We start from the raw sequence: 25,021 nt of genomic DNA, 5'->3' as shown, positions 1-25,021 counted from the left end.
CTGGATATTTATTATTTAAAAGAACAATAAATTTTGTGGCTCCATTCTTGTTATTTGACTGGCGGCCTTAGTTTAGTTATTCAAATCATTTGTTGTGTTTATTAGTTAGTAGAAAAGTATGTATAACTGGTCCATGTTTAACTTTAATCAAAATGCAACTATGCAACCATTAGATGAAACTGTAATCTATGTACTGATTTGAGAAAGACAAATATATGTTGCTAAAATAAAAAATATTACATGGTTTAGATTGTGTTCCTAACAATCAAAACCATACTAATGTTAACCAAAGAATTCATCCACTGAAAAGCTCATTTAATAACAATTTAATAATATAAGTATGCTTCACAAGATGAGCTGAGTAACAGCACATCCAGCTTTCTTGCTAGAGAAGAGAACAATCTCTGTGAAAGCTGCTACCTTCTTGAACTAACAAACACACTCTAACAGCTCTGAAGGAGATGCCTCCTAGGTTGCCTTGATGATTCTGCAAAGTAAACAATCATCAACATCCAATACAAAAACAGGATTTTAATCAATAGAGGTAATGTGTCACAATGGGGATGGCTAATCTTAACTATAAATATCCAATTATCCTAGAAAAATTACCACCATATCTTCGCTGAACGTGTGAAATTTTTAGTAAAAATGGGTTCTTTTCACCTAATCATCTTGTCATTTGAAATTTTTGTTTGTATCCATTCATATAAAATTATTCTTAACTTCCTAATACAAATAATATTAGGAGGAATTAATAAATTATCAATTTCAGTACAACATGGTACATGGTCAAGATCGAATATTACCTGGCCAGAGCTCTATATGCATATGAAAAAAATATTAGTAGAAGCAAGGTAAACATCTAGCTGCCATAGATCCCAGTGTACACATAAAAAAGAAATATAGAAGAAAGGTGAATCCAGGAGCTCGAGCTCAGCCCCCACTCACTTGCTTCGTGGAGCTTGCTGCGCGCACACCACGGGCTTCTACAGGCCAGCCAGATCGATGGTCGTCGAGGCTGGATCTGTTTGATGTGAGCTCAGATCCGGAGAGCATGGGGATCTTCGGGAGTAAGGAAGCATCCTCCGGTCCTCCGCACGCGGTATCCGTGGACACCTCCTCCTCTCCGATTTTCCCCCGCTGCTCGTCAAGTCGTCACGCAAAGGAGGTCTGCTCATGCCGGCTTGGAGGCAACTCGGGGAGGAGAGGGCAGGGAGGGGAGAGCCATGGAGGCGGCGTGCGGAGGAGAGGGCATGGAGGGGAGAGGTGGCGGCGGCGGTAAGGACGGGGACCGCTGCTCGTCAAGTCGTCACGCAAAGGAGGTATGCTCATGCCAGCTTGGAGGCAACTCGGGGAGGAGAGGGCAGGGAGGGGAGAGCCATGGAGGCGGCGTGCGGAGGAGAGGGCATGGAGGGGAGAGGTGGCGGCGGCGGTAAGGATGGGGAGAGGGGAGAGAGACCGAGAAACAAAACTGCGGTAGGGTTGGCTGTAGGGGCTCTCCTTGTTGCTTTCAGGGGGTGGTTTGCAAAACGGTGAGGTTGCCAAATTTTCTTCTTTGTGTTGAAATAAAAGTTACAAAAGGTCCCGTACATAAAATATCCAAACCTGATTGCTGTGTAGAAACGACATGTTGGACCGCGGGTTAGTTACCTTAAAGACAAAGGGTCTTTCTGTAAAAGTTATGAAGACGCGTGTCATCACGCCGAGGAACCACCGATGCTTGGAATTTTCTCATTGCAGAATCCAGTGGCTTTTAATCAACCCCGATGTCTACTATGTAAAGTTGTTTTGCTAAATGGAATCACGAACATAGCTCTGTTTTTACCAATTAAGTTGAAACCAAACAAATAGTTTCACTAGCGAAGCTAAGCTATGCCAAACATAATCTAATTAACTGATGTTGCTATGAACTTAGCAGCTTTGTTGCATTGCACTGCCTGACTACGGACACTGCTAGTACAAATAAAATTAGAAGATACTATATATTATTAGACTTAAAAAAAAGTAAAGTGTACATATATATGGAATCTCTATCTATGTCGGGCCTGTTTGGAACGGAGGAATAAAAAATGTAGGAATAGGAGAAAATACAGGATTAGGAAAGGAATGTGGTGGTAAAACAGAGGAATTGAAAAACACAGGAATTTTACAGTAATGAGTGTTTGGAATGCAGGAATAAGGTAGCATAAGAATATCATTTTATTTGGACTAATGATGTGCCTGTCTTGCTAAACTTGGTAGCTTGAGATTAGCTTTGGTAGGTCATTAACTCAACAATGGAGGTCTGAAGCGTAGATCGTAGATCAAAGTTCTGGAGTTGGTGCATGGCAAGAACACAAGTGACGTGAATAGATAAAAAATGTTTCCTCGGCTCTTGTGTCCTGTTCCTTTTGTCACTGATGCATGGCAATAGTGTTCGAGCTTAGACAGATGCGTATCATTGTCGCAGGAAAATTTCCAATGGCCTAGACTGGATGTTTTGATTCCTTCAAAATGCATGGGTGAAGGAAACTTTCCATAGGAAAGGATATACTCAATCCTGTGTTCCAAACGCATGAACAGTGCATAAAATAGAGGAATCTTGATTCCTGTACTTTTCCTTTACAAATCCTACGATCCAAACAGGCCCTATGTGTGTCCATGGAGTAGCACCATGTAACTGTACCTAGCTATATGAGATTTGTATCCTGGACGTATCTCTACTCGTGTAGTATAAACCCAATTATTAGTCGACACGTAACGTTCCAATGACCGGCCACGTGTCGGGCCGTCCAGGCGCGGCGACGGCGACGTCGACGGCGGCGGCCTTGTCCGCGCGCGGCTGCTTGTACCCGCGGCTGCTGGGCGACACGCGCTTGGACTCGCCCCACCTGTGGAAGTCGTGGCGTTCCGAGTCGTCGGCGTCGCACTCGGGGAAGACGGTGCCGTTGTAGCGGTACATGTCGTGGCACACCGTGTAGAGGAGGTACCGCCGGCGGAAGCGCCGCATGGCGGCGCGCTTGGCGGGGGTCATGACGGCGCAGTCCGCCGTCATCGCGGCGACCTGGCACTCGGCGTCGTCGTCGTCGTCGGCGGCGGCGACGGGGCCGCAGCCGCTGAGGACGAGCGAGGAGAAGTCGGCGGCGAAGGGCGCGAAGGCGTAGTCGACCTTGTAGCGTCCGCCCTCGGTGGCCCAGGCGGAGCCGTCCCAGATGGTGGCGTACACGGACATGGGCTTGGACGGGAAGTCGCCGCCCATGGCCGGAACGCGGACCACCTCGCGGATGGGCGTCCCGTCGACGTAGAAGAGGATGGCCGTGGGGGTCCAGGCGACGGCGTAGGCGTGCGGCCGGAGGGTGGGGTCGAAGGGGAGGAGGTACCGCTCCTCGCGGCCGCGGGAGGTGCTGCCGTTGCCGTAGATGTTGGTCTGCACGCGCCACTCGTGGCCACGGCGGTTGCCCAGTAGCTCGAAGTCCACCTCGTCGTGGTTGCCGGGGAACACGTCGGCGTTCGACAGCTGATGAATTAATGCACAGCACACCCACAATTTATTAGTTAAATCAAATCAAGCTACTGTATTAGTATTACTTCGATCGGTGAGATCGTTTTAGCCCTAATTTTTATATAAATATTTTTACTAAAGTATACATTAGATGCATATAAGATCGAAAAAAACTATATATCTAAAAAAAATGCTAAAAACAACATATAAGGAAAAGATTACTAAATACTATTCCATCCCTCAGTTATAAATTGGAATTCTGGCATTTTCTATGTACATATCTTTTACTATGTTTTATAACATAAATCATACATAAAACTCTTAGATCCATAATAGGTGTTTTGGTATTACATTAAAATTAATAGTGTTATGTTTATTGAAGCTATAAAAAATAATACATATGTAAAAGTAGGTTTAAGTATGTTTTTTATACCGCTTGTTTTACATATGCAACAGGAAAAACAGTGCGGCTATATTTAGTAGTAAAAGTTTATTAAAAATATGATTTCTATAGTACTTTATATGTATAACGCAAGTAGCTATTATTGTAGTTTGTTATTACGTTTGGCTATTTTGGATGCTCACATACTCTTGGGATCCCTGACTTTATCCCACGGTGGAAAATTCATGGAGAAATAATTTGAATAATTATTTGGTTCGTCATAGAGGGGTTTTCCATCGTTGGTGTGCCTGACTACCTCTTAAATACACTTTTGACCTTGTAGATACATAGGCCCTGTTTGGTTCCACCAACTAAATTTTAGCTAGCTAAATTTTAGTCACTTTAGAGCATCTCCAAGAGATTAGCCAAAAACACTAGCCAAATTTACTGATTTAGCTACTCTCTAAAATAGATTTGACAAAAAATATTAGAGTACTCCAACAGACTCTGTAAAAGGATGGTTAGTGAGGTAGGCTATCCAAAAGTAGAGAGCAAATAAGGTGGGATAGAGAGCTACTAAATTTGAAGAGTCATTTACAGAGTCTGTTGGAAACGTTTTTCCTTTAACAACAGCTAAATTGTCCTTTAGAAAATGATTTAGCTAATCTCTTGGAGATGCTCTTAGTAGCTAAAGTTCCAAACACATTGACTAAAAGAAGCTAAAATAGTTTAGTTCCATTAGTCACCCAAGAGTAGCTAAAATAATTTTAGCTAGCTAAAATTTAGTTGGTGGAACCAAACAGGGCCATAGTAAAAGATGTATCTATTAGAAAAGTTAAAACATGATTACAATTTTGAAACGAAAGGAGTTTTTAAACCAACTAAGAAAGCTTGTTAAGACTGAATCAATGACAAAGAAACACAAAGCATATCCAGGATTATGTCTGCACTAGTAAAAAAAGAAAAACAATGAGAAACTTGCCTACTGTCTTCAATAGTTTCCAAATAGCTAGTCTAACAAGAACTTTATCAAAGAGAGAGATTAAATAGGTAGCGACTTTTAAATAGTTAATCTAGAATGTTCTCACACAAATAACTAGCTATTTGTAATTTGCATTGAGCATGTCCTTAGTGCATCAGCAAGACTTGACACGTGTCTCGTAGCTTTAAGAACGATGATAATGATGCGATGCGCGGCTAGAAATTTTGTAAGCGCCGGCCATTTCGTCTTTGTTCTGTCTCAAGGTAATGTACATGCGTGAGACCGTTAGTGCGTGACAGGTACATGCCTCCTACCATGTCCACCACGCCTACTACAGTTAAGCTAGCTAGCAAATGTAATGGCCGTCATCTTTAATGGATGCTTTTGCTTTCGATCTGCAACCACTACTCATAACTAACCATCGACCACTAATGAGCCATACAAGGCAGCGAAGCACTTGTAGTTTAGGAGCTAGGAGTACCAAATTAAAGCTAAGAGGAAATAAGATACATGACACGTCGACATACAGATAATGGCCAATCCGTTACATCCATCTTGCCGGGTGGGCAGGTGGGGCAACAGTATCAAAATAAAGAGTATGCGAGGACTTTCTCTTCATATAAAACGGCTTTGTTTTCTAAGAAAAAAAATATTATACTCTCTTCATCCTAAAATAAGTCACTTTTTTTACTTCTAGACATCTTGTTTTACAGTTTGTTTCATTTAACATTTTGTATAAATATTATCTATTTTTTGACTTATTTTATTATTAGATATACTTTAATAATAATTTATTTATTTTATAATTCATTTAAATTTTTTGAAAAAGACAAACAGTCAACACAAATGTAAGTAAAAGACGTCACTTATTTTTCGGGACAGAGGGAGTACGCTGTAGTAACAAGTCAGTTATCCATCTTCTTTAACCTTTCTGCTCTAAAAAGTTAAATTGGAAGCTAGGAAAGCTAGAAAAAAATGGCTTCTCGGGGAAGGACTATCCGTGTTATAGCCCTGACCCTTGGCTATAAAACTCTATATAAACTTACTTCATCAGCTATAAAAATTAAAGGGAAAAATAATTTAGTCATCTATTACATGGTTCAGCCCGGGTTTTAGCAGATTTGTGGGTCCGTCGTGTGTACTCATTTTGGCTCTTAAAGCTTTTCTAGAATTATCTTAAGTCAAAAATTTTAAATTTAATTAAATTTCTAAAAAAACACTAAGATTTATGACACCAAATTAGTACCATTAGATTTATTATAGAATATATTTTTTATAAGATACTCATTTTATGTCATAGATATTGATACTCTTTTCTATAAAGTTGGTCAAACTTAAAAAATTTTGACTAACACCGATTCTAGGAATTGAAGTTGTTAAGGACAGAGAAAGCATATGTATAAAGGAAAAAAGGGATTAAGGTCGAGAAGGTCTAGTCCAATGCTTCGAGAGAACGAAATGAAAAGGATGTCAAGCATTTCTCGTTAGGACCGTGCGTATAGGAAACTTCTAAAAGGTAGGCGTGGATAGACCTTTTGGGTTGTCACAAAAAAAACGAAAGAAAAAAAAAACAACTGGGTAGGTTTTTTGCAACCACTCTTTTCTTTCCATGCGTTCTAGCTAGGGTACTTTCCAGTAACCAACTTGTGTAGGCACGGCGCACGCTTCGTGCCATGGCCAAATTCTATGGCTGATATGATGATCAATTCATTCATGGGCAGACCGAAAGGAAGAAAGACGAGCAATTAAGTGGCCGGGTGTGCACATCTATATCAACACACTATTGTCTACACATTTATTTCTTTATTGGGGAATCTAGAAATTTGTGTATATGGATGGAAGAAGTCTTTATTTTGAATTTTTTTAAAAAAAAACACAGAATTTATAGTTTTCATAAGGACTAGAGTCCTCCCCAAATTCCACATAAAACCTTGGACTATGTATGCATGAAGAAATTAAGAAACTAACATCGAGGAGCAAGCAAGTGGTTCATTCCTGAACTTTTGCTTGATGCCCCATGCAGTTAATCTTTGACATCAACCACATAATAAGCATCTAGAGCGAGATATCGATGGAATTTGGAGACAAGAAGCAACTTACATAGAAGGCGACGACGACACCGGCGGTGTCATCGTCGGGCAGCTTGATGGAAGCACTGAAGAATCCATGGTGGTAAGCCGACTTTGATACGAACCCGGAGCCTGCAGGTGGAACCACGATCAATCAAGATTGATTGAACCCTAAGAAATTTAAAGGAGATCGAAGAGGATCGGAAGAAGAAACAAATTAATCAAAGATACACGCGCTAGCTACCTAGCTGCAGAAAGAGATTAATACCAGTATCATCATTCATATTCATTCTTACCGGTGTGGCGGTCAAGTTTGAGGCGGACGGAGCGGCCGCCGGGCGACGGCACGAGGTTGCCCCCGCCGAACAGCGGCATGTAGCCGGCGTGGAACGTCACCGGCGACGTGTCCAGCGACGCGCCGGCGAGAACCGCCGCCCAGCTGAGCGTCAGGAAAGCGAGGGTAGCACTTGATGATGCCATGGCTGCTAGCTACCGTATCTTTACCGGTACACACGTCCTATATAAGCATGCTCAAGCCCGGCCCTTAGTAGTACTCCGTAGTGGCTAGCTAGGCAAGCAAGCAACCTCGCACGTCCTCGCTCTCTCTGATGACTTGCTTCGTTTCTTGCTCTCTTTCTAGGAGCTGCACCGTACCGGCCAGCCTATCGATATCGGTGTCGTACCAGTACGGCGGTACCGCGTTAGAGTGGAGAAAAAGTGACTTCTGCCATATTTGCGAACTTATCACCAGTACTTTTTAACTATAAAATAACATTTTATTTTCATAATAAATCAGTAGTAACTTCTACTTTTTTTTTTCTTATGACAAATCAGCATCGCCCCCTTCAATTGTTCGTATTTTTTCTTGCTACTAGATCTTCATTCCTTTTGAATTCTGATGTGCACGCGCATGCTAGCTACATTATTGGGGGATAGCGAGGGAAAATGGATTATGTGGATGGAATGAAGGGGACTGCTGGGATCATCTGGCTACACTTGCTCTTTACTATTTTTTTAGATAATGGATTTAATAAACCGCTCTTTAGTTTTGTTGTTCTTTAGCTTGTGTAGTTGAGTAGAATTAGCTTGCTTGTCTAGTTGTCCTTCTTGCTAGTGTAATCGAGGAGTTGCTTGTTCTAGTGTGTAGCCTATTGTTTACCTTTTTTAGATAATTAAGCAATTTTCATGTCGATTTAATCTAGAAAAATATGCAAATAAATATGATGACATAAATAATTTATCATGGTAAAGATACAGTCACATGTAATCAAATAAATCATTGCATCATGATTTAAGACATGTAAACATGGCATGTTCAAATTATATATCATACCATCAAGCATAACCATGTTGTAAAACATTGCAGCGGGTATAACCAGATATTCATAAAAAAACCATGACATGAAACATGAGAACAACAAAAATGTGCTTGAGAGTGTACCCAGAGGAGGGTCCAATGTCGAAGGAATTGGAGGCTCCATTCTCACTAGTAGGCCATGGAAGCAGTGAGTTTGTTCGATGTTGTGGACCTCAGTTGATGCAGGAAGGTGTTCGCAGTGCCGATTTCCGTGAATCCACCAGAGGAAGAAGACGAGGGAGCAGTCGCGTATTCGCTCCCCAAAAACCTAATCACCCACAACCCCGAGCATGATCTCAGGCAAACGACGGTTCTGGAGGCACCTGCTCTCGTGATATTTCGTGCACACAGAGCACCAGGATGGAGATCGCCTTCGCGGACAGGTGAAGAGACAAAGGCAGGCGAGAGGTTTGTAACAACAAAGTTAATCATCATAATCCAAAAGAAGAAACTCCTGGAATTATGAGAGACATCAAGACACGGCACACCCCGGCCTAGCCCGACCGGCTGACTGTGGTGGCACTGCGTGTGTGTGGCATATATTCATACCTTTCTTAACTTCTCAATGTAAACGGAAGAAATCCCACTATAAGTTGAGACGTACGGTATTAATTAATCACCATGTTATGTTACGGACCATAGAGTTTAATTCATTTAATTTAAAATGGGCCAAGCCCATTATAAATCCAACAACCTTTCACACTAGAGTTGCATAATGGTACTCTTGTTAGACTAAGCTTGAGTAGTGCTTATTAATGTCATTTTTATTGTCTAACAAATTTTGTTAGGCCAATTTTAATGGGAGTTTCATGGATCTGTTTTCAAGACTCTTTGGTGTTAGAAACAATGTAAACAAATTTCATCCTCCATACTCGATCAAACTCATTTCATCCCATGAAACTATTTTTATCTCTCTCTTTATTTAAACTATGCCACATCATCTTATCTAATGCATATAAAACTCCCATTGAGGCCGGTCACAATGATGTTTCATCAAAGTTTCATAGACATTGAATATGATGATGTGACACTGTATTAATAAAGAGAGAGGTGATAAAAGTTTTATAGGAGTAGAGAAAGTTTCATGGGGATGAAACTTTTCTACACTGTTTCTAAAATATAGATGCATTGTAAACTGGGTCATGAAATCCTTACTGGGGATGACCTAAGACTGGTCTTAGTGTTGTGCCTCATAGATAGAGGAGTTATTACTTATACATTGGGATGTGCAAAACAGCTTAGCTTGTCTCTTTCTAATAGCTTAAGGCCTTGTTTGGATGTAGTCAGATTCACATCAATCCACATGTGTTGGGGTGGGTTGGAGTGGAACTTGAACTAAATTCTACCTCAATCCACTCCAAGGATTGAGGTAAATCCGATAACATAATAGTTTTTGTCTTCGTTCTCCCTCATGTGACATAGGGCTACACCTTTTCAGAGCCCGCAGGTTCACCAAGCGACTACGAAGAGACATCGCTACCTGGATTGCAAACTCTAACCTGCACATGAGTACCTAGATAGCCAACTAGTGAGACCGTAGACAGACAAGTAAAATGTCCAAAGGCTTTCACTCACACATTATCTAAGTATGCTAGGAGATTTGAAAGTAAAGAAATGCTTGAGCTTCACGGAGTTGACAAATTTCACGGTGCTACAGAAAATTAAAGAAAAGGCGAGATTTTGGATCATGGTGGGAGCAAAGCATATTTCTAGCTGTGCTCCACCATCCTCAGTTTTTATCAACATTTCTCCTCCCATTGGTGTTTTTTCCTTGTTTTTGCATCGTAATGTCTTTGTTTGTGTTTTTGGTGGGGTTGTACAGGACCGTCTAGGCTACTTTTCTTTTCAATTTAGTAGGCAACTCTTTTGCCGGTTTGTTTAAGAAACATCTAATACTAACCTAGAACTAGTCATTAAAAATGTTGATAAGGTCCTACCCATAACCTCCAGGGTGGATCTAGCGGTGGGGGGACGGGCTCTAGTGCACCCGGACCCATAGAGCCCTCGGTCATCCACAATGGTTATCAAATAGCTAGCTAGGAGAAATTATATTGGCTCTCAATAGCACTTTACAAATAGCTAGTGAGATGATGTATAAAAATAATAAAAAAGTAGCACTCTCATTGGCTATCGAGGAGAGAGATCAAATAGCTAGCGACTTCCTAATAGCTAGCGACTCATAAATAGCTAATCTAGCACAATCTTCTAGAAATAACTCTCTCACAATACTCTCCACAATAGCTAGTGACTTTCTAATAGCGAGCGACTTCTTAAGCTAGCTATTTACAAATTGCCATTGAGAACCAATAACATTCTTCCTAGAGATCAAATAGCTAGCGATTTGAACACCATTGCGGATGCCCTAACCTTCTCTTAGAAATTTTTGCTATTGATACAACTTGTGGAGAAGCTAAAACAACTGTCCAGAGGTTAAAGAAAACTCTTCTAGATGTTTTTCTAATAACCTCAGCATTATACAATTCAACGACCCGCGGGGCAAAGTTCTCTAGCATTTGAATCTTACACGCCTATCGTCATCATTATGACTTTTCTTTTTACTTGTACGAGTTGTTGTTGATCTGTGTGTATATATTTTTTCCTCTAGAACGACTGACCGACTCTGCTTGTGCGTGCTACCAGTCTATACCAGATTATGCTGGGTGTGGTGATAAGTAACTTTCTTTCCTTGTCACCGTGAAATAGTCCGTTCTTGATGACGACGATGTCTCACCATCCCTGCTAGCAACAGATATTCATTCAGAAGATCACATGAAAGTGCAGTCGCCAGTTGGTGGCTCATGTTTTGTTTTCTCAGAAGCCCAGCACGTAAGCACCGCAGCGATAGTATATTAGTTAATTAATCGATTGTTGCTGATGATGAAGAAAACAGCAAGAGAGAAAAAAGAAGGGTCGTGGACGGCAAAGGGAACTGATCTGTTGTCCACACATTTCTGCTGTCGATTGGTTCATGCCGATGTGATCCTCTTTTTTCTGCTGACGAGTGACGACGATGGGCTAGCTTAGCTCCCAGCGGCGGCGGCTCCCAAATCCCATTTGATTGCTGCTACGCGCTTTGGCACGCATGCCCTTGCCTCGCCGGCAGGCATGTCTCATGTCTCTGTCTCTCTGGTTTTGGCCGAGCCTTGGACCGATCACGACGTTTGTTAAGTTTGCCAACCAAAATAAGTTTCTTCAAAATGTTTGCCAACAACCAACAAATTGATAGCATAGCACAGTGCAGTGCTGCGCATGCAGGCCCTCGTCTGCACAGGTGCACAGCCACTGTGCCACAGAAATTGGGTTCGTTTGTTTCAGTGGTAACCCCTTGTATTATATGTTCAGACGAGCTTCCAATGCAAACAATATTTGGGCAGCCTGGGAGAATCGAGCGATGAAGCTCCAGCTAGCAGGACTGCAGGAACCACAGGCATCACACAAGTGAATGTGTATGCCGGATAAGATACCAATTATCAGACCTTGCAAGCTGGTTCTAGGCTAGCTAGCTGCTGTTTCATCGAGTCCCTTTCTTTCTTGGTCCATACCTGTGTGATCCTCTTCAGCTGAGAGTCAAGCAGCGTCCGTATGTGTGCATATCATCAATCTATCTATCTATATCTGATGCACATAACGACATGGCTGATGCATGATGCCGAGAGCGAGAGTTTTGTGGTCACAGCCGGATGGGATGAAACCCCCCGCAATCCACGGAAAAGGAAAATGGGTGGATGGAGGAGGTGCCTACATATATACATACATACCCACCCCTAGCTTGTTTCTTTATGACATCACTATCTCTCTCTCTCTCTCACACACACATTAGTTAGTAGAGTACGTATATACTCATGCAAGATCCTAGGATTAATAAGGATCAACTGACTGATAGTAAAATGAATTTAATTTCGAATTTGAACTTGCATAAATGTTACACATATGTGCCTGCATTTTTTGGTCTCCTACACCTAGAACCTCTAAAATTACATTAAAAAACATGGATTTTTTTTGAACTTATGGAAATTTGAATTGGATCCAAAAGCTCCGAGAGTGCCCTCAATCAATTTGCAGCCTACAAATTCATCCTTGGGCTGAATCAGTTTTGACCCATTAACTCTCCTCCTCCTCTTCCTTCTTCTTCTCCCTTGACCATCCAGCCCATTTCCAGTTTATCTTTTCACCAGCCCAGCTCAGCCCTTGAAACGCCACCGTCGTATCATATCAGTTTTGCATGGAGCCCAACCCAACAACGGATGCTAAACCTATCGCCGGCCCGCCAAAGAGCTTTGCCAGATTTTCAGATTCATCATGCTACATTTTGGGGTCGATATACATCACGCTCACGCGTGGCAGGCCGCAGGTACGTTTTGGGGTCGATATAGGGATGAAAATGGTACGCATATTTTCCGATAGTATTCGAGATCGAATTCGTTAAGAGGGGTTCAGATCTATCTGTATCGGAGTCTAAATATTTAACATTCAATACCGTATCCGTATCCGAATACTTAAATCGTATATTTATGACGTCGACATCCAATCGTATCTTATCCGACAGAGTTGAGATTATCTATCCGAATTCGACCAAAAATATGAAAACAAACTGTCCGTATCAGATCTGTATGATAGAAACAGGATCTACTAGCAGTGTATCGAGTCGGGGAACAAAACATATAGCAGCAAACAATGATACATATATATGCACTAGATACATTACAACTAAGTAGATCTATTGCAACTGAGTAGAAACACGTAGATCAGGAGTTTAGGGTTTCGACCGTCGTTGGCGGCGGGTGCAGATCCAGTGGGGTCCATGGCGAGGGCGTTGACGCGGTGGCGGAGTAGATCACGTCGTCCTTCGGGCCTCCACCGGCACTGACCGACGACGGCGGGGTAGGAGTAGAACGGAGGCGGCGCGGTGGTGCTTCCCGACGCCACTGCGCACTGCCGATCGGAAGGCCTAGGGTTTTGTCGAGTGGGGTGTATGCACGACGAACTTAGGGTCGGCGTGCCTGCGGCCCCCACTCCTGTTTATATAGCGCAGCGCGTCGGGGGCCCACCAACCATGGATCGGTTGGGCGCCCCCGATCAGGGCGCGATCCAGAGGGAAAAAGGCCCCAGCCGTTGGGCTGGGCCTGAGATCAATCCAACATTCTCCCCCTTGATCTCATCTATGCTTTCTCGCTTTGTCAACTCACCCCATCACAAATCAGTGTATTGAGCATGCTTCATCTTAACAGTTATCACTGCTAGATTAGACAGCCACAAACACTTTTCTGTTTAGAGATGAATTCTCGCCTTGGGCCCCTTACTATCCAGGAATCACAGGCTTTCCCTTAAACCCATGCCGGCTGCATGTTCTCTGAACACACTGGGCGGTAAGCCTTTCGTAAGCGGATCCGCTAGCATCTTTTCTGTGCTTATATGTTCAAGACTTATGACGTGATCCCGGATTTTATCCTTGACAACATAATATTTAATGTCAATGTGCTTGGCAGCATTGCTTGACTTGTTGTTGTGAGCATACAACACTGCTGGCTCGTTGTCACAATACAACTTTAGTGGTTTATCGATGCTGTCGACCACCTTTAAACTGGGTATAAATTTCTTAAGCCAATTCACCTGTCCTGATGCCTCATAACAAGCAATAAACTCAGCATACATTGTGGACGATGCAGTGACTATTGTTTGTTTTGAGCTCTTCCATGATATGGCTCCTTGCGCGAGAGTGAATATATACCCTGAGGTAGACTTTCTATCATCTCCCGCGTAATCAGAATCTGAATACCCTACTATTTGTAGGTCATCAGATCTTCTATAGGTTAACATGAGCCCTTTCGTGCCTTGCAAGTACCTTAAGACTTTCTTTACTAGATTCCAGTGTTCCATACCTGGATTACTTTGATATCTACCAAGTAACCCGGTCACAAAAGCCAGGTCTGGGCGTGTGCACACTTGAGCATACTGTAAGCTTCCGACAGCTGAAGCGTATGGAACGGCTTGCATGCGATCGCGCTCGAACTTGCTCTTGGGACATTGATGTTCCCCATACTTGTCACCTTTTACAATAGGAGCAGGTGAAGGTCTACACTTATGCATATTGAATTTCTTCAATATTTTCTCTATATATGCCTCTTGGGACAATCCCAATACCCCTCGACTTCTATCTCGGTGAATCTTTATGCCCAAGACAAAAGAAGCTTCACCTAAATCTTTCATATCAAAATTTGAGGACAAAAATCTCTTGGTTTCCTGCAGTAGAGTGACATCACTACTGGCTAGTAGAATGTCATCTACATACAGTACTAGGAAAATGTATTTCCCATTCTTAAACTTTGCATATACGCAATTGTCCTCAACGTTCTCCTTAAACCCAAACTTTCTGATTGTCTTATCAAACTTCAAATACCACTGCCTGGATGCTTGCTTTAATCCATAAATGGATTTCTTCAGGCGACAGCCCATTCTTTCTTTGCCTGTCACAACAAAACCTTTCGGTTGTGCCATGTATACTCTTTCTTCTAGATCCCCATTGAGGAAAGCTGTCTTCACATCCATTTGATGCAATTCTAGATCAAAATGTGCCACTAGGGCCATTATGATTCTAAAAGAGTCCTTGCTCGAGACGGGAGAGAATGTTTCATTATAATCTATCCCTTCTCGCTGAGTAAAACCCTTGGCTACCAGTCTTGCTTTGTACCTTTCTATGTTCCCTTTGGAGTCACGTTTCACCTTGTAGACCCATTTGCAGCCTACTGTTTTGGCTCCTTCAGGAATTTTCTCTAGGTCCCAAACTTTATTGGTACTCATAGACTTTAATTCATCTTCCATGGCTTCTTGCCACTTAGATGCTTCGGTGCTCCTCATGGCTTCTTCAAATGAAGTGGGTTCATCCTCCATCTGAACTTCTTCGCATTCATAGACTATATAGTCATCTGGAATAGGAGACTTTCTCGCTCTTTGAGGTCTGCCAGAAGTTTCTGCTACTGGCATTTCTTCTTGAGGTTGCTCTTGTTGGGGCTGCTGTTCTTCAACTATGGGTTCATTCGGCTCCTGAGGGACAGGTTCCAAATTAGCCATAGGCGAAAAAGCAACAGGTGTTGTCACTACTGGTGTAGATCCAACAACAACAGGCAGTGTAAAGTAGGGTTCTTGCACTATGGGAATGGGCACGAACACCCGCTTCTCTTCAAGGGTAATTTCTCGCGCTGCCTTGCTCCCCCTGATCATCTGATCTTCTAGAAAACTAGCGTGTCTCGTTTCCACAAACTTGGTATGTCTACCAGGGCAGTAGAAACGATAACCTTTCGACTTTTCTGGATAGCCAATGAAATGACAACTTACTATTTTGGGGTCTAGCTTTCCTATGTTTGGGTTAAACACTTTTGCTTCAGCGGGGCTCCCCCAGACACGCAGATGGTTGACTGAGGGTTTCCTGCCGGTCCACAACTCATACGGGGTTTTAAGTACTGACTTGCTTGGAACTCTGTTGAGAATATGAATGGCGGTTTTTAAGGCCTCCATCCACAAACTCAGTGGCAGAGTGGAATAGCTCATCATGCTGCGCACCATATCCATTAGAGTACGGTTACGCCTTTCTGCTACTCCATTCTGCTGTGGGTCCCCTGGCATTGAATACTGGGCTACTATGCCATTTTCCTATAAGAACCTTGCAAAAGGTCCAGGAACTTGTCCATAAGGGGTATGTCGACCGTAGTACTCCCCCCCACGGTCAGATCTTACTACTTTGATTTTTCTGTCTAGTTGGTTTTCAACCTCAGCCTTGAATATCTTAAATTTGTCTAAAGCTTCTGAGCGTTCTTTGATTGGATAGATGTATCCAAAACGAGAGTAGTCATCTGTGAATGTGATGAAGGAATCAAAACCATCCACAGATGTCACTGGAAAAGGTCCACAGATGTCTGTGTGGATCAATTCTAGTACTCCCATGCTTCGCTTAGCGCCTTTCTTTATGTTCTTTACTAACTTGCCTTTAATGCAATCAACGCATTGCTCTAACTCTGAGAGTTCTAATGGTGGGAGGATTGATTCTTTGACTAAGCGTTCTATTCTCCCCCTCCAAATATGGCCTAAACGACAGTGCCATAATTTCGATGAGGAATCAATTCTCTTTCTTTTCTTGCTAGCATCTGCGGGTATTGCATTCTCAGCATTATTACATTCAGCATTCACATTCTCAGACAAAGATAATAAATAAAGTTTGTCTTGTCGGAAGGCAAGACCCACACATTTATTATTTAACTGTAGCTTACAATCATTCTTGCTGAAATGGCAATCAAAACCATAGTCTGACAAACATGAAACTGAAATTAAATTTCTAGCTAAAGAGGGAACATAAAGAACATCATGCAACTCAAGGGTGAAGCCACTAGCTAAATCTAGAGATAAATTTCCTATAGCTTGAACTTCAGCTTCAACACCAGTGGCCACCTTAATCTGTCTTTCTCCTCTTTGAAGAGTTCTCCCTCCACTGAATCCCTGCAAAGAGTTTGCAACATGAACAGTTGCACCTGAGTCAATCCACCATGTGGATCTAGCATAACTTAGATATAAGGATTCATCAACAAAAGTTATAATGTCCTCACCTTTCACTAGGCAATGTTTCATGAACTTAGGGCAGTCATGCTTCCAATGCCCTGTCTCATTACACCATCTACAGCGATCCGGGTCCTCCTGCCTGTGCTGGTTGTCTTGCTTTGGCTGTGCTTTAGGCTGTGAAGTGCTTCCTCCCTTGTTCTGGGAGGTGGAGGCATCTGGAGCTTTCTTGTTGTAGAATGGCTTCTTGTTCTATCCTTTCACAAAGTTCACAGAACCACCATTTGCATTCTTGAGCCTTTCTTCCTCTTGCACACACATAGCAATCACCTTCTGTAAGTGCAATCAAGCCTATTGTGGGTTTTGGCGTTGATGACCACCGAATTAGGGAACTAATGAGTTTTGCTGAGATGACAAGCAGGGAATATAACAAAGAGGTTGTTGAATACCATGGAGGATCCCCCATTTCTAAAGGATGGCTTTCCTAGCTCCAAAGGAGGTTTAATTCATTTTCGGTTTGAATTTGAGTATAGGAAAAGCCGTACTATAAAGAGGGACTCCAAGGTTGTGGATCAAATTGTGAACCAAAGGCTCAAAAGCTCATCAACATCCTCAGACCCAAGCCTAGCCAGCATATCTTTCTCTCTACACTTTGGTGTTTTCAGGCTGGTTCAGGCAAGGGCGGCACTGCCGCCCTACCCTGTGACAGTTGGAGAGCTGGGTATAAATACCCTTCCAGACCGTCTCAAACGGTAACCTGCTCTTCTTCCTCGCTCCCAACCGTTGCAAACAGACCAGAGCTCACCTCTCTCTCCCTCCATTGTTGCTCCTCAAGCCCCCAAGCCAATCCTTGATTCTAGCCATCAAAACTTGAGGGAAAAGGCAGCAAACTTCGATTGGAGAGCAGATCCATTGATTCCCAGCGTCAAAAGGAGCTTTTGGTTCACGTTTGGCCGGCAGCCTTGAGTTTGTTACTCTTGGAGCTTGCTCCTAGCCGGCTAGGCGTCGCCCTAGAGCTTGCCAACTTGTGTGGCAGCCAAGGGAAGGTTTGTAAGGTTACCCTTGCAGCTAATACATTCTTTACTCTTTGCAAGGGGTAAAATCCTTGCTTTGAGAACGAGGAGAAGGTAAGCCTGTGTGGCTAAGCCGGTCCTAGTGTGGGCACCTCAACAACGTGGAGTAGGCCAAGCCTTGTTGTGGCAACAGCTGAACCACGGTAAAAATCGTGTGTCTTGTGTGCTTTCACTTGTGTATGAGTTTGTGTTAGGATTTGAGGCCGATCTACTTGGTGGGGAGGCTCCAGCACATTCTAGCCACGTACCTGTGCTCTAACATCTTGCAGGAAGCTTGGAAATTTAGTCGATCTAAATTTCCCTGGGTAAACTTTGAATCAATTCAATTAAGCTTCTGTCTGTTTTTCTGTTGAGGCCGTCAGTGCCGCCTTGGGAGGGCCTCACTGCCGCCCTTGCCTGTGTGACTGATAAACTTTGCTGAAAAAGTTTGAACAGGCCTATTCACCCCCCTCTAGGCCACTTCCTGTACATCCAGAGATCCTACAAGTGGTATCAGAGCAGAGTTGCTTCGTATACGCTTCACCGCGTGAAGTATGGAAGTTGCGGGAAGCTCGGGGGCAAAGGATAAGTCCATTCCAGCTGCACAAGCTGAGGATGTGCTGGTTGAGAGTGATAGCAGTGAGCTATCAGTCTCAACAGCCAGCAACTCCACCCTCAAGCCTGATGGTGGTATGACTACCGACCCCGAGAGAAGGCAAAGAAGGCAAGCAAGAAGAGAAGCTAAAGCAAAAAGAAAAGAAGATGAAAAGCTAGCTGCCAAGAAAAAGAGAAAAGAAGAAAGAAAAGCCAAACGAGAAGAGCGAGCCAAAAGAAGGGCAGCAAAGAAAGAAGAAGAGAAGAAGAAAGAAAAGGAGGTGTATGATGCATCATCAAGTGAGCTATCATCTAGTACGGATGATGGTGATGATGATGAATCATATAACCGCTCCAAGAAGGACAAGAAGGGCAAATCAACGAAGGAGGACAACAACAACAAAAAGAAATACTCCGCTGTATCCTTTAACTATTCTTATTTGTCTAACCGAGACAAGAAGTGTCTTGTCAACGTGCCCGCTGGCAAGTTGCCTCATTTCGATGGGACCGACTTTGCTAAGTGGAAGCATTTGATGAGTCGCTATCTTGGAGCTCTTCACCCCGGTCTTTGGGATGTTGTTTGTGATGGATTTCAGGAACCTGCAGATCCAGAGAATCCAACAAATGAAGAAATGATTGCTGTCCACTTCAATAATCAAGCCACAAGCATTCTCCTTAGTGCTCTCAATGGAAATGAGTACAATCGGGTGATGAATGTGAATGTGGCCAAGCAGATTTGGGATACTTTGGTTTTAGCTCATGAAGGTGTTGACAAAGTGAGGAAGGCCAAAATTGATTTGATGATGGCCAAGCTCAATAGGTTTGTGATTATTGGTGATGAAGGGCCACAAGAAATGTTTGATAGGTTGATGGTGCTAGTTGGAAAAATTAGAGGCTATGGTGGTGACCTTGATGACCATAGAGTTGTGAAAGTAATGTTGGAAGCATACTCACCAAGGAATGAGACCGTGGTCACTCTCATTAGAGACAAGAAGAATTTCGAGCATTTCACCCCAAGTGATGTGCTTGGAAGATTGTTGACATTTGACATGCAAAGAGAAGAGGCTAATGAGAGAAGGAAGCTTGGCGAGCTGCAAGCCAAGTTAGAAGGCATGAAGGTCAATGATATAGCACTCAAGGCAAAGCAATCAAACAAGCAAGGTGGCTGCAGCAAATCCAAGAGCAGCAAGCAAGTATCAACAAGTCAGCCCAAGAAAGCAAAGCAAGTTCAAGAATGTGATCCATCTTCATCCTCTAGTGATAGTGATGGTGATGATGGTGATTATGAGAAGATAGATGATATTGCCCTCTTCATAAGCAAGCATAGACGGGGGCTGAAACAACATGGATTCAAGTTCACTCCAAGGAAGTTCCAAAACAAGAAGAAGAGATTGTGCTTTAACTGTGGCAGCACCGAGCATCTTGTTGCAGAATGTCCAGAGGCAAAGAAAAAGAAGGAACAAAGGCATGACAACAAGAGAGATTACAAGAGGGTTGGAGAAGCACACATCGGGCATGAATGGGACTCAACTCAAGAGACCTCAAGTGGAGATGAGAAGATGGCTACCATGGCTGTCCTCAAGTCAACATCTTCACCAAGGCTCTTCGACAACATGACCGATGATGAGCAAGATGGCAGCCCCCACATTTGTCTTATGGCAAAGGGTGGGAAGGTACAAACCAAATCCAAATCTTCTCCAATCCCCAAAGAAATCTCTAGTAGTGAACTAAGCGACTCCTCTAGTGATGATGACTCTAGTGATGATGAATTTAATGAAATGACTAAAAAGTGTGATCATAAAACTAAAGTCTACATCTCTAGGCTAATGAAGGAAGTACTAGATCTCAATAATGAAATTGATTTAAGAAATGATGACATCAAGGAGCAAGCTAAGAAAAATCTGGCTCAAATTAAAGAGATTGACTCATTGGAAAGTGAGGTGGCTGCACTAAAGAAAAGTATAAAGAAAGAAAAAGAAAGCCACACTCTCACAAAGAAGGAAGTAGATGCACTCAAGCAAAAGTATTATGGCTTAGATGAAAAGCATAAAGGTCTTGAGCAGCAATACAATCTTCTTTGGGAGAGTACCTCACAGTCCTCTAAGTCAAATGAGACTAGTACTCCCTCCATTAGTGAAAGTTGTGGAAAATGCAATAACCTTGACTTAAACATGTATTCCACAAATCTTGCAAACATGGAGGCTATGAAAAAGGAGATTACTAGGCTCACACTTCTGTTGAACACCAAGTGTGAAAACAAACCACAAGGTAAAGAAGTTTAGCAAAATAGGCCAAACTACAAGGATGGAAGAAATCCCAAAGTCAAGGATGGACTTGGCCACACAAAAGGAGGAAAGACCAATGGAAGAGACCTGGTGAATGGCATTGAGTGTGTTAAATTCACGAGCAAAGGCAAGGTTGGTGTAGAGCAGCCTGCACAGAAGGGGGTACAAAAGCAGTCCCGAGCCCACTGGCCAGCCAAGGGCGGCAGTGAGGCCCTGAAGGGCGGCAGTGCCGCCCTCCCCAGACAAGGGAAGGCTACCAACCTCAAACCTGAGCCTGTGAAAGCACAAAAGAAGGTATGCCAGCCTCAGGGGGAGTCCCAGCAACCCAGAAAGCAGAACAGGGGGACTCCAAAGAAAAGTTTCTATCAACCAAAGGCAAAGATACAAAGCCCAATTGTGAATACTTCCTTTGTGTTGAAAAATAACAGCAAAGGAGAAGTGATTGCCAAATATGTTGGCAAGGGCAGAAATGTGTATCTTAACACTTCCATTTGGGTTCCTAAAATTTTTGTGACTAACATGCAAGGCCCCAAGAAAGATTGGGGACCTAAACCAAGGAACTAAACTTGTTTTGCAGGCATACTCCTCCGGTGGGTCAAGTTGGGTGCTTGACAGCGGCTGTACAAATCATATGACCGGAGAGAAGAGTATGTTCTCAACGTATTCCCCAACTACAAATTCAAAAGAATCTATCATATTTGGTGATAACTCCAAGGGGGAAGTTGTCGGTCTTGGTAAGGTTGCTATCACAACAAATTCTTCCATTTCAAATGTCTTGCATGTGGATCCGTTGGGATACAACTTGTTATCAGTTTCACAATTGTGTGAGGCTGGTTACAATTGTCTCTTTACGGAGAAAGGTGTGGAAGTCTTTAAGAGGGAGGATTCCTCTATTGTCTTTACGGGTCGCTTGAAGGGCAAGCTTTACCTAGTTGATTTCAACAAAGGTAAGGCCAAGCTTGAGACTTGTTTAATGGCAAAATCTAGCATGGGCTGGTTATGGCATCGCCGTCTAGCACATTTTGGCATGAGGAACTTGGCCAAACTCCAAAAGGACAACCACATCATTGGACTAACAAATGTTGAATTTGAGAAAGACAGGATATGTGGTGCTTGCCAAGCCGGGAAACAAGTAGGTGTACCACACCCACCAAAGAGTATCATGACGACCACTCAACCATTGGAGTTGATACATATGGACCTCTTTGGACCGGTCGCCTACCTAAGCATCGGGGGTAACAAATATGGATTAATTATTGTTGATGATTATTCTCGCTTCACTTGGGTATTCTTTGTCTTTGAGAAATCTCAGGTACAAGAGAAAGTAAAGATCTTTGTGAGAAGAGCACAAAGAGAGTTTGGGCTGCCCATCAAGAAAATAAGAAGTGATAATGGCAGCGAGTTCAAAAACACCCAAGTTGAAGAATTTCTTGATGATGAAGGCATCAAGCATGAGTTTTCAACTCCATACACCCCGGAGCAAAATGGCGTGGTAGAGAGGAAGAATAGAACACTCATTGATATGGCAAGAACAATGCTTGATGAGTATAAGACTTCGGACCTATTTTGGAAAGGAGGATCCACCATGTGAGACAATCAAGCAATTGGCTCTTGGTGACATAAGGCCACAAGAAGAAAAAGCCACTGCTCAGGAGGATCCCCAAGATGCTGCTGACAAGTCTTCCGCTGATGCACTCGATGCAAATGTGTCAGCCACACCTGCTGCTCAGCAACAGGGCGGCAGTGAGGCTGTCCAGGGCGGCAGTGCCGCCCCTCCCTCAGCAGCAGCAACTTCCTCAACACCTCAAGGGCTGGATCTTGCACCAGTCTTTGAGCTTGAAGCTGATGAAGAGTTATATGAAGAACAAGACGGTGTTGAGCATCCAAGACTACGCCAAATAATTCAAAGAGATCATCCTGCCGACAACATCCTTGGAAGTCTTCGAAAGGGAGTGTTGACACGTTCACATTTAGCAAGTTTCTGTCAACATTTCTCTTTTGTGTCTTCCATTGAACCAGATAAGGTAGAGAAGGCGTTGGCGGATGAGGACTGGGTCTTGGCCATGCAAGAAGAGCTCAACAACTTCGAGAGAAACCAAGTGTGGACTCTCGTTGAAAGGCCAAATACCAATGTGATTGGCACCAAATGGGTCTTTCGCAACAAGCAAGATGAGAATGGCGTGGTGACAAGGAACAAGGCAAGACTGGTGGCTCAAGGTTACACTCAAGTAGAGGGCTTGGACTTCGAGGAGACCTTTGCACCGGTGGCAAGGCTTGAAGCAATTCGAATGCTTTTAGCCTTTGCTGCCCATCACGACTTCAAGTTGTTCCAAATGGATGTCAAGAGTGCATTCCTCAACGGCCCTATACAAGAGTTGGTGTATGTTGAGCAGCCACCAGGTTTTGAAGATCCCAAGTTTCCAAACCATGTCTATAAACTCCAAAAGGCGCTCTATGGGCTTAAGCAAGCACCAAGAGCATGGTATGAATGCCTTAAGGATTTCTTGCTCAAGAAAGGCTTTGAAATAGGCAAAGCTGATTCTACTCTCTTCACTCGTAAAATTGGTAATGATATATTTGTGTGCCAAATATATGTCGATGACATAATATTTGGTAGTACTAATCAAGTGTTTTGCGAGGAATTTAGTAGGATCATGACAAAGAGATTTGAGATGTCCATGATGGGTGAGCTGAAGTACTTCCTCGGGTTTCAAATCAAGCAATTGAAGGAAGGGACTTTCATAAGTCAAACCAAGTACACCCTTGATATGCTGAAGAAGTTTGACATGGAGAAAGCGAAGCCTATCAATACTCCCATGCCAACTAATGGACATCTTGATCTTGATGATAAAGGGAAGGCCGTGGACATCAAGGTATACCGCTCCATGATCGGCTCTTTACTTTATCTGTGCGCATCTAGGCCTGATATTATGCTTAGTGTGTGCATGTGTGCTAGATTTCAAGCTAATCCGAAAGAATGTCACTTAGTGGCTGTTAAGAGAATCTTGAGATATTTAGTACACACTCCTAACCTTGGCTTGTGGTATCCTAAGGGCTCCAAGTTCAATCTACTTGGCTATTCAGATTCTGATTATGCCGGTTGCAAAGTAGATAGAAAAAGCACTTCGGGGACATGTCAATTCCTTGGACGGTCCTTAGTGTCTTGGAGTTCTAAAAAGCAAAATTGTGTAGCCCTTTCCACAGCTGAGGCCGAGTATATTGCAGCCGGTGCATGCTGTGCTCAATTACTTTGGATGAGGCAAACCCTTCGTGATTTCGGATGTCAATTCACCAAAATCCCACTTTTGTGTGACAATGAAAGTGCCATAAAACTTGCAAACAACCCTGTAAGTCACTCAAGAACCAAGCACATAGACGTCCGACATCATTTCTTGAGAGACCACGAAGCCAAAGGAGATATCGAAATTCGCCATGTGAGCACCGAAAAGCAACTAGCCGATATCTTCACTAAGCCTCTAGACGAGACAAGGTTTTGTGCTTTGCGTAGTGAACTGAATATCTTGGATTCTCGTAACGTGGTTTGAACTCCAGCACACACCTTGTTTGAAAAACTAGTATGCATAGGAGAAAATACTTGAAAAGATTTAATTATGTCTTTCAAAAAAAAACTCTTAAAATTTGTCTCAAATATCATGACTATAGTTTGATTGTTTCCTTGTATCTAGTCATGGTGTTTGGGTTGTATGTGTTCATATCTAATGCAATAGAGAAAAGTTATTTTCTCTTAAATCCCTCTGCTGTCAAGGAGGGCGGCAGTGCCGCCCTAAGCGGTTCAGGCTAAATTGCCTTGGACTGGATCTCTCGGGCCCGCTTCTCTTTTCTTTCTCTGGTCGTGCCCGTGACCTTTCCTTCTCTTCCTCATTGCGCCGCAATCCCCCTCTCGGTCTCTCTCTCTCCCTCACGCAAGGTTCCAGGGAACCTCTTCCCTTCGGCCACCTCTCTGCCGTGAGGAAGAAGGAGAAAGGAGGAGGCCTCCTTGGTCATCTCCAGTGGTGCATTGGGGTGTGCTGCTCCCTCTCCAAGGAGGGACATTCTTCTGTCATCCCCTCAATCCAAGGAAGCAAAGCTAGGTGAAACCCTAACCTATCTCGATCTATGCAATGTCTATTTTTGGGCAAAAGTTTCAGTTTCTAGGGGATGGATGATGAACTAGGAAGAGGTTTAGTGGATGGATTTGAATGGATTTGATTTCTCTCGACGTATTGAAAGATGCCCTCCGGCAGTGCCGGAGCTTAAGGTCGGCAGTGCCGGCCT

General features: G+C 43.2%; 1 protein-coding gene across 1 annotated transcript; it reads right to left on the bottom strand.

Annotated features, from left to right (window-relative positions):
* Positions 2,462–7,586, bottom strand: LOC8086291 (probable xyloglucan endotransglucosylase/hydrolase protein 27). Its single transcript, XM_002464825.2, has 3 exons — positions 7,211–7,586; positions 6,946–7,046; positions 2,462–3,496 (listed from the first exon to the last, which is right to left on the bottom strand). Exons 1-3 carry the CDS (start codon positions 7,392–7,394, stop codon positions 2,726–2,728), a joined length of 1,056 nt encoding a protein of 351 aa, XP_002464870.1. The 5' UTR covers positions 7,395–7,586; the 3' UTR covers positions 2,462–2,725.

The sequence above is a fragment of the Sorghum bicolor genome, chromosome 1, assembly GCF_000003195.3.
Source record: "Sorghum bicolor cultivar BTx623 chromosome 1, Sorghum_bicolor_NCBIv3, whole genome shotgun sequence".
Classification (NCBI taxonomy): domain Eukaryota; kingdom Viridiplantae; phylum Streptophyta; class Magnoliopsida; order Poales; family Poaceae; genus Sorghum; species Sorghum bicolor.
Note: the sequence above shows the minus strand (reverse complement) of the source record. Positions and strands in the feature narration are given on the sequence as shown.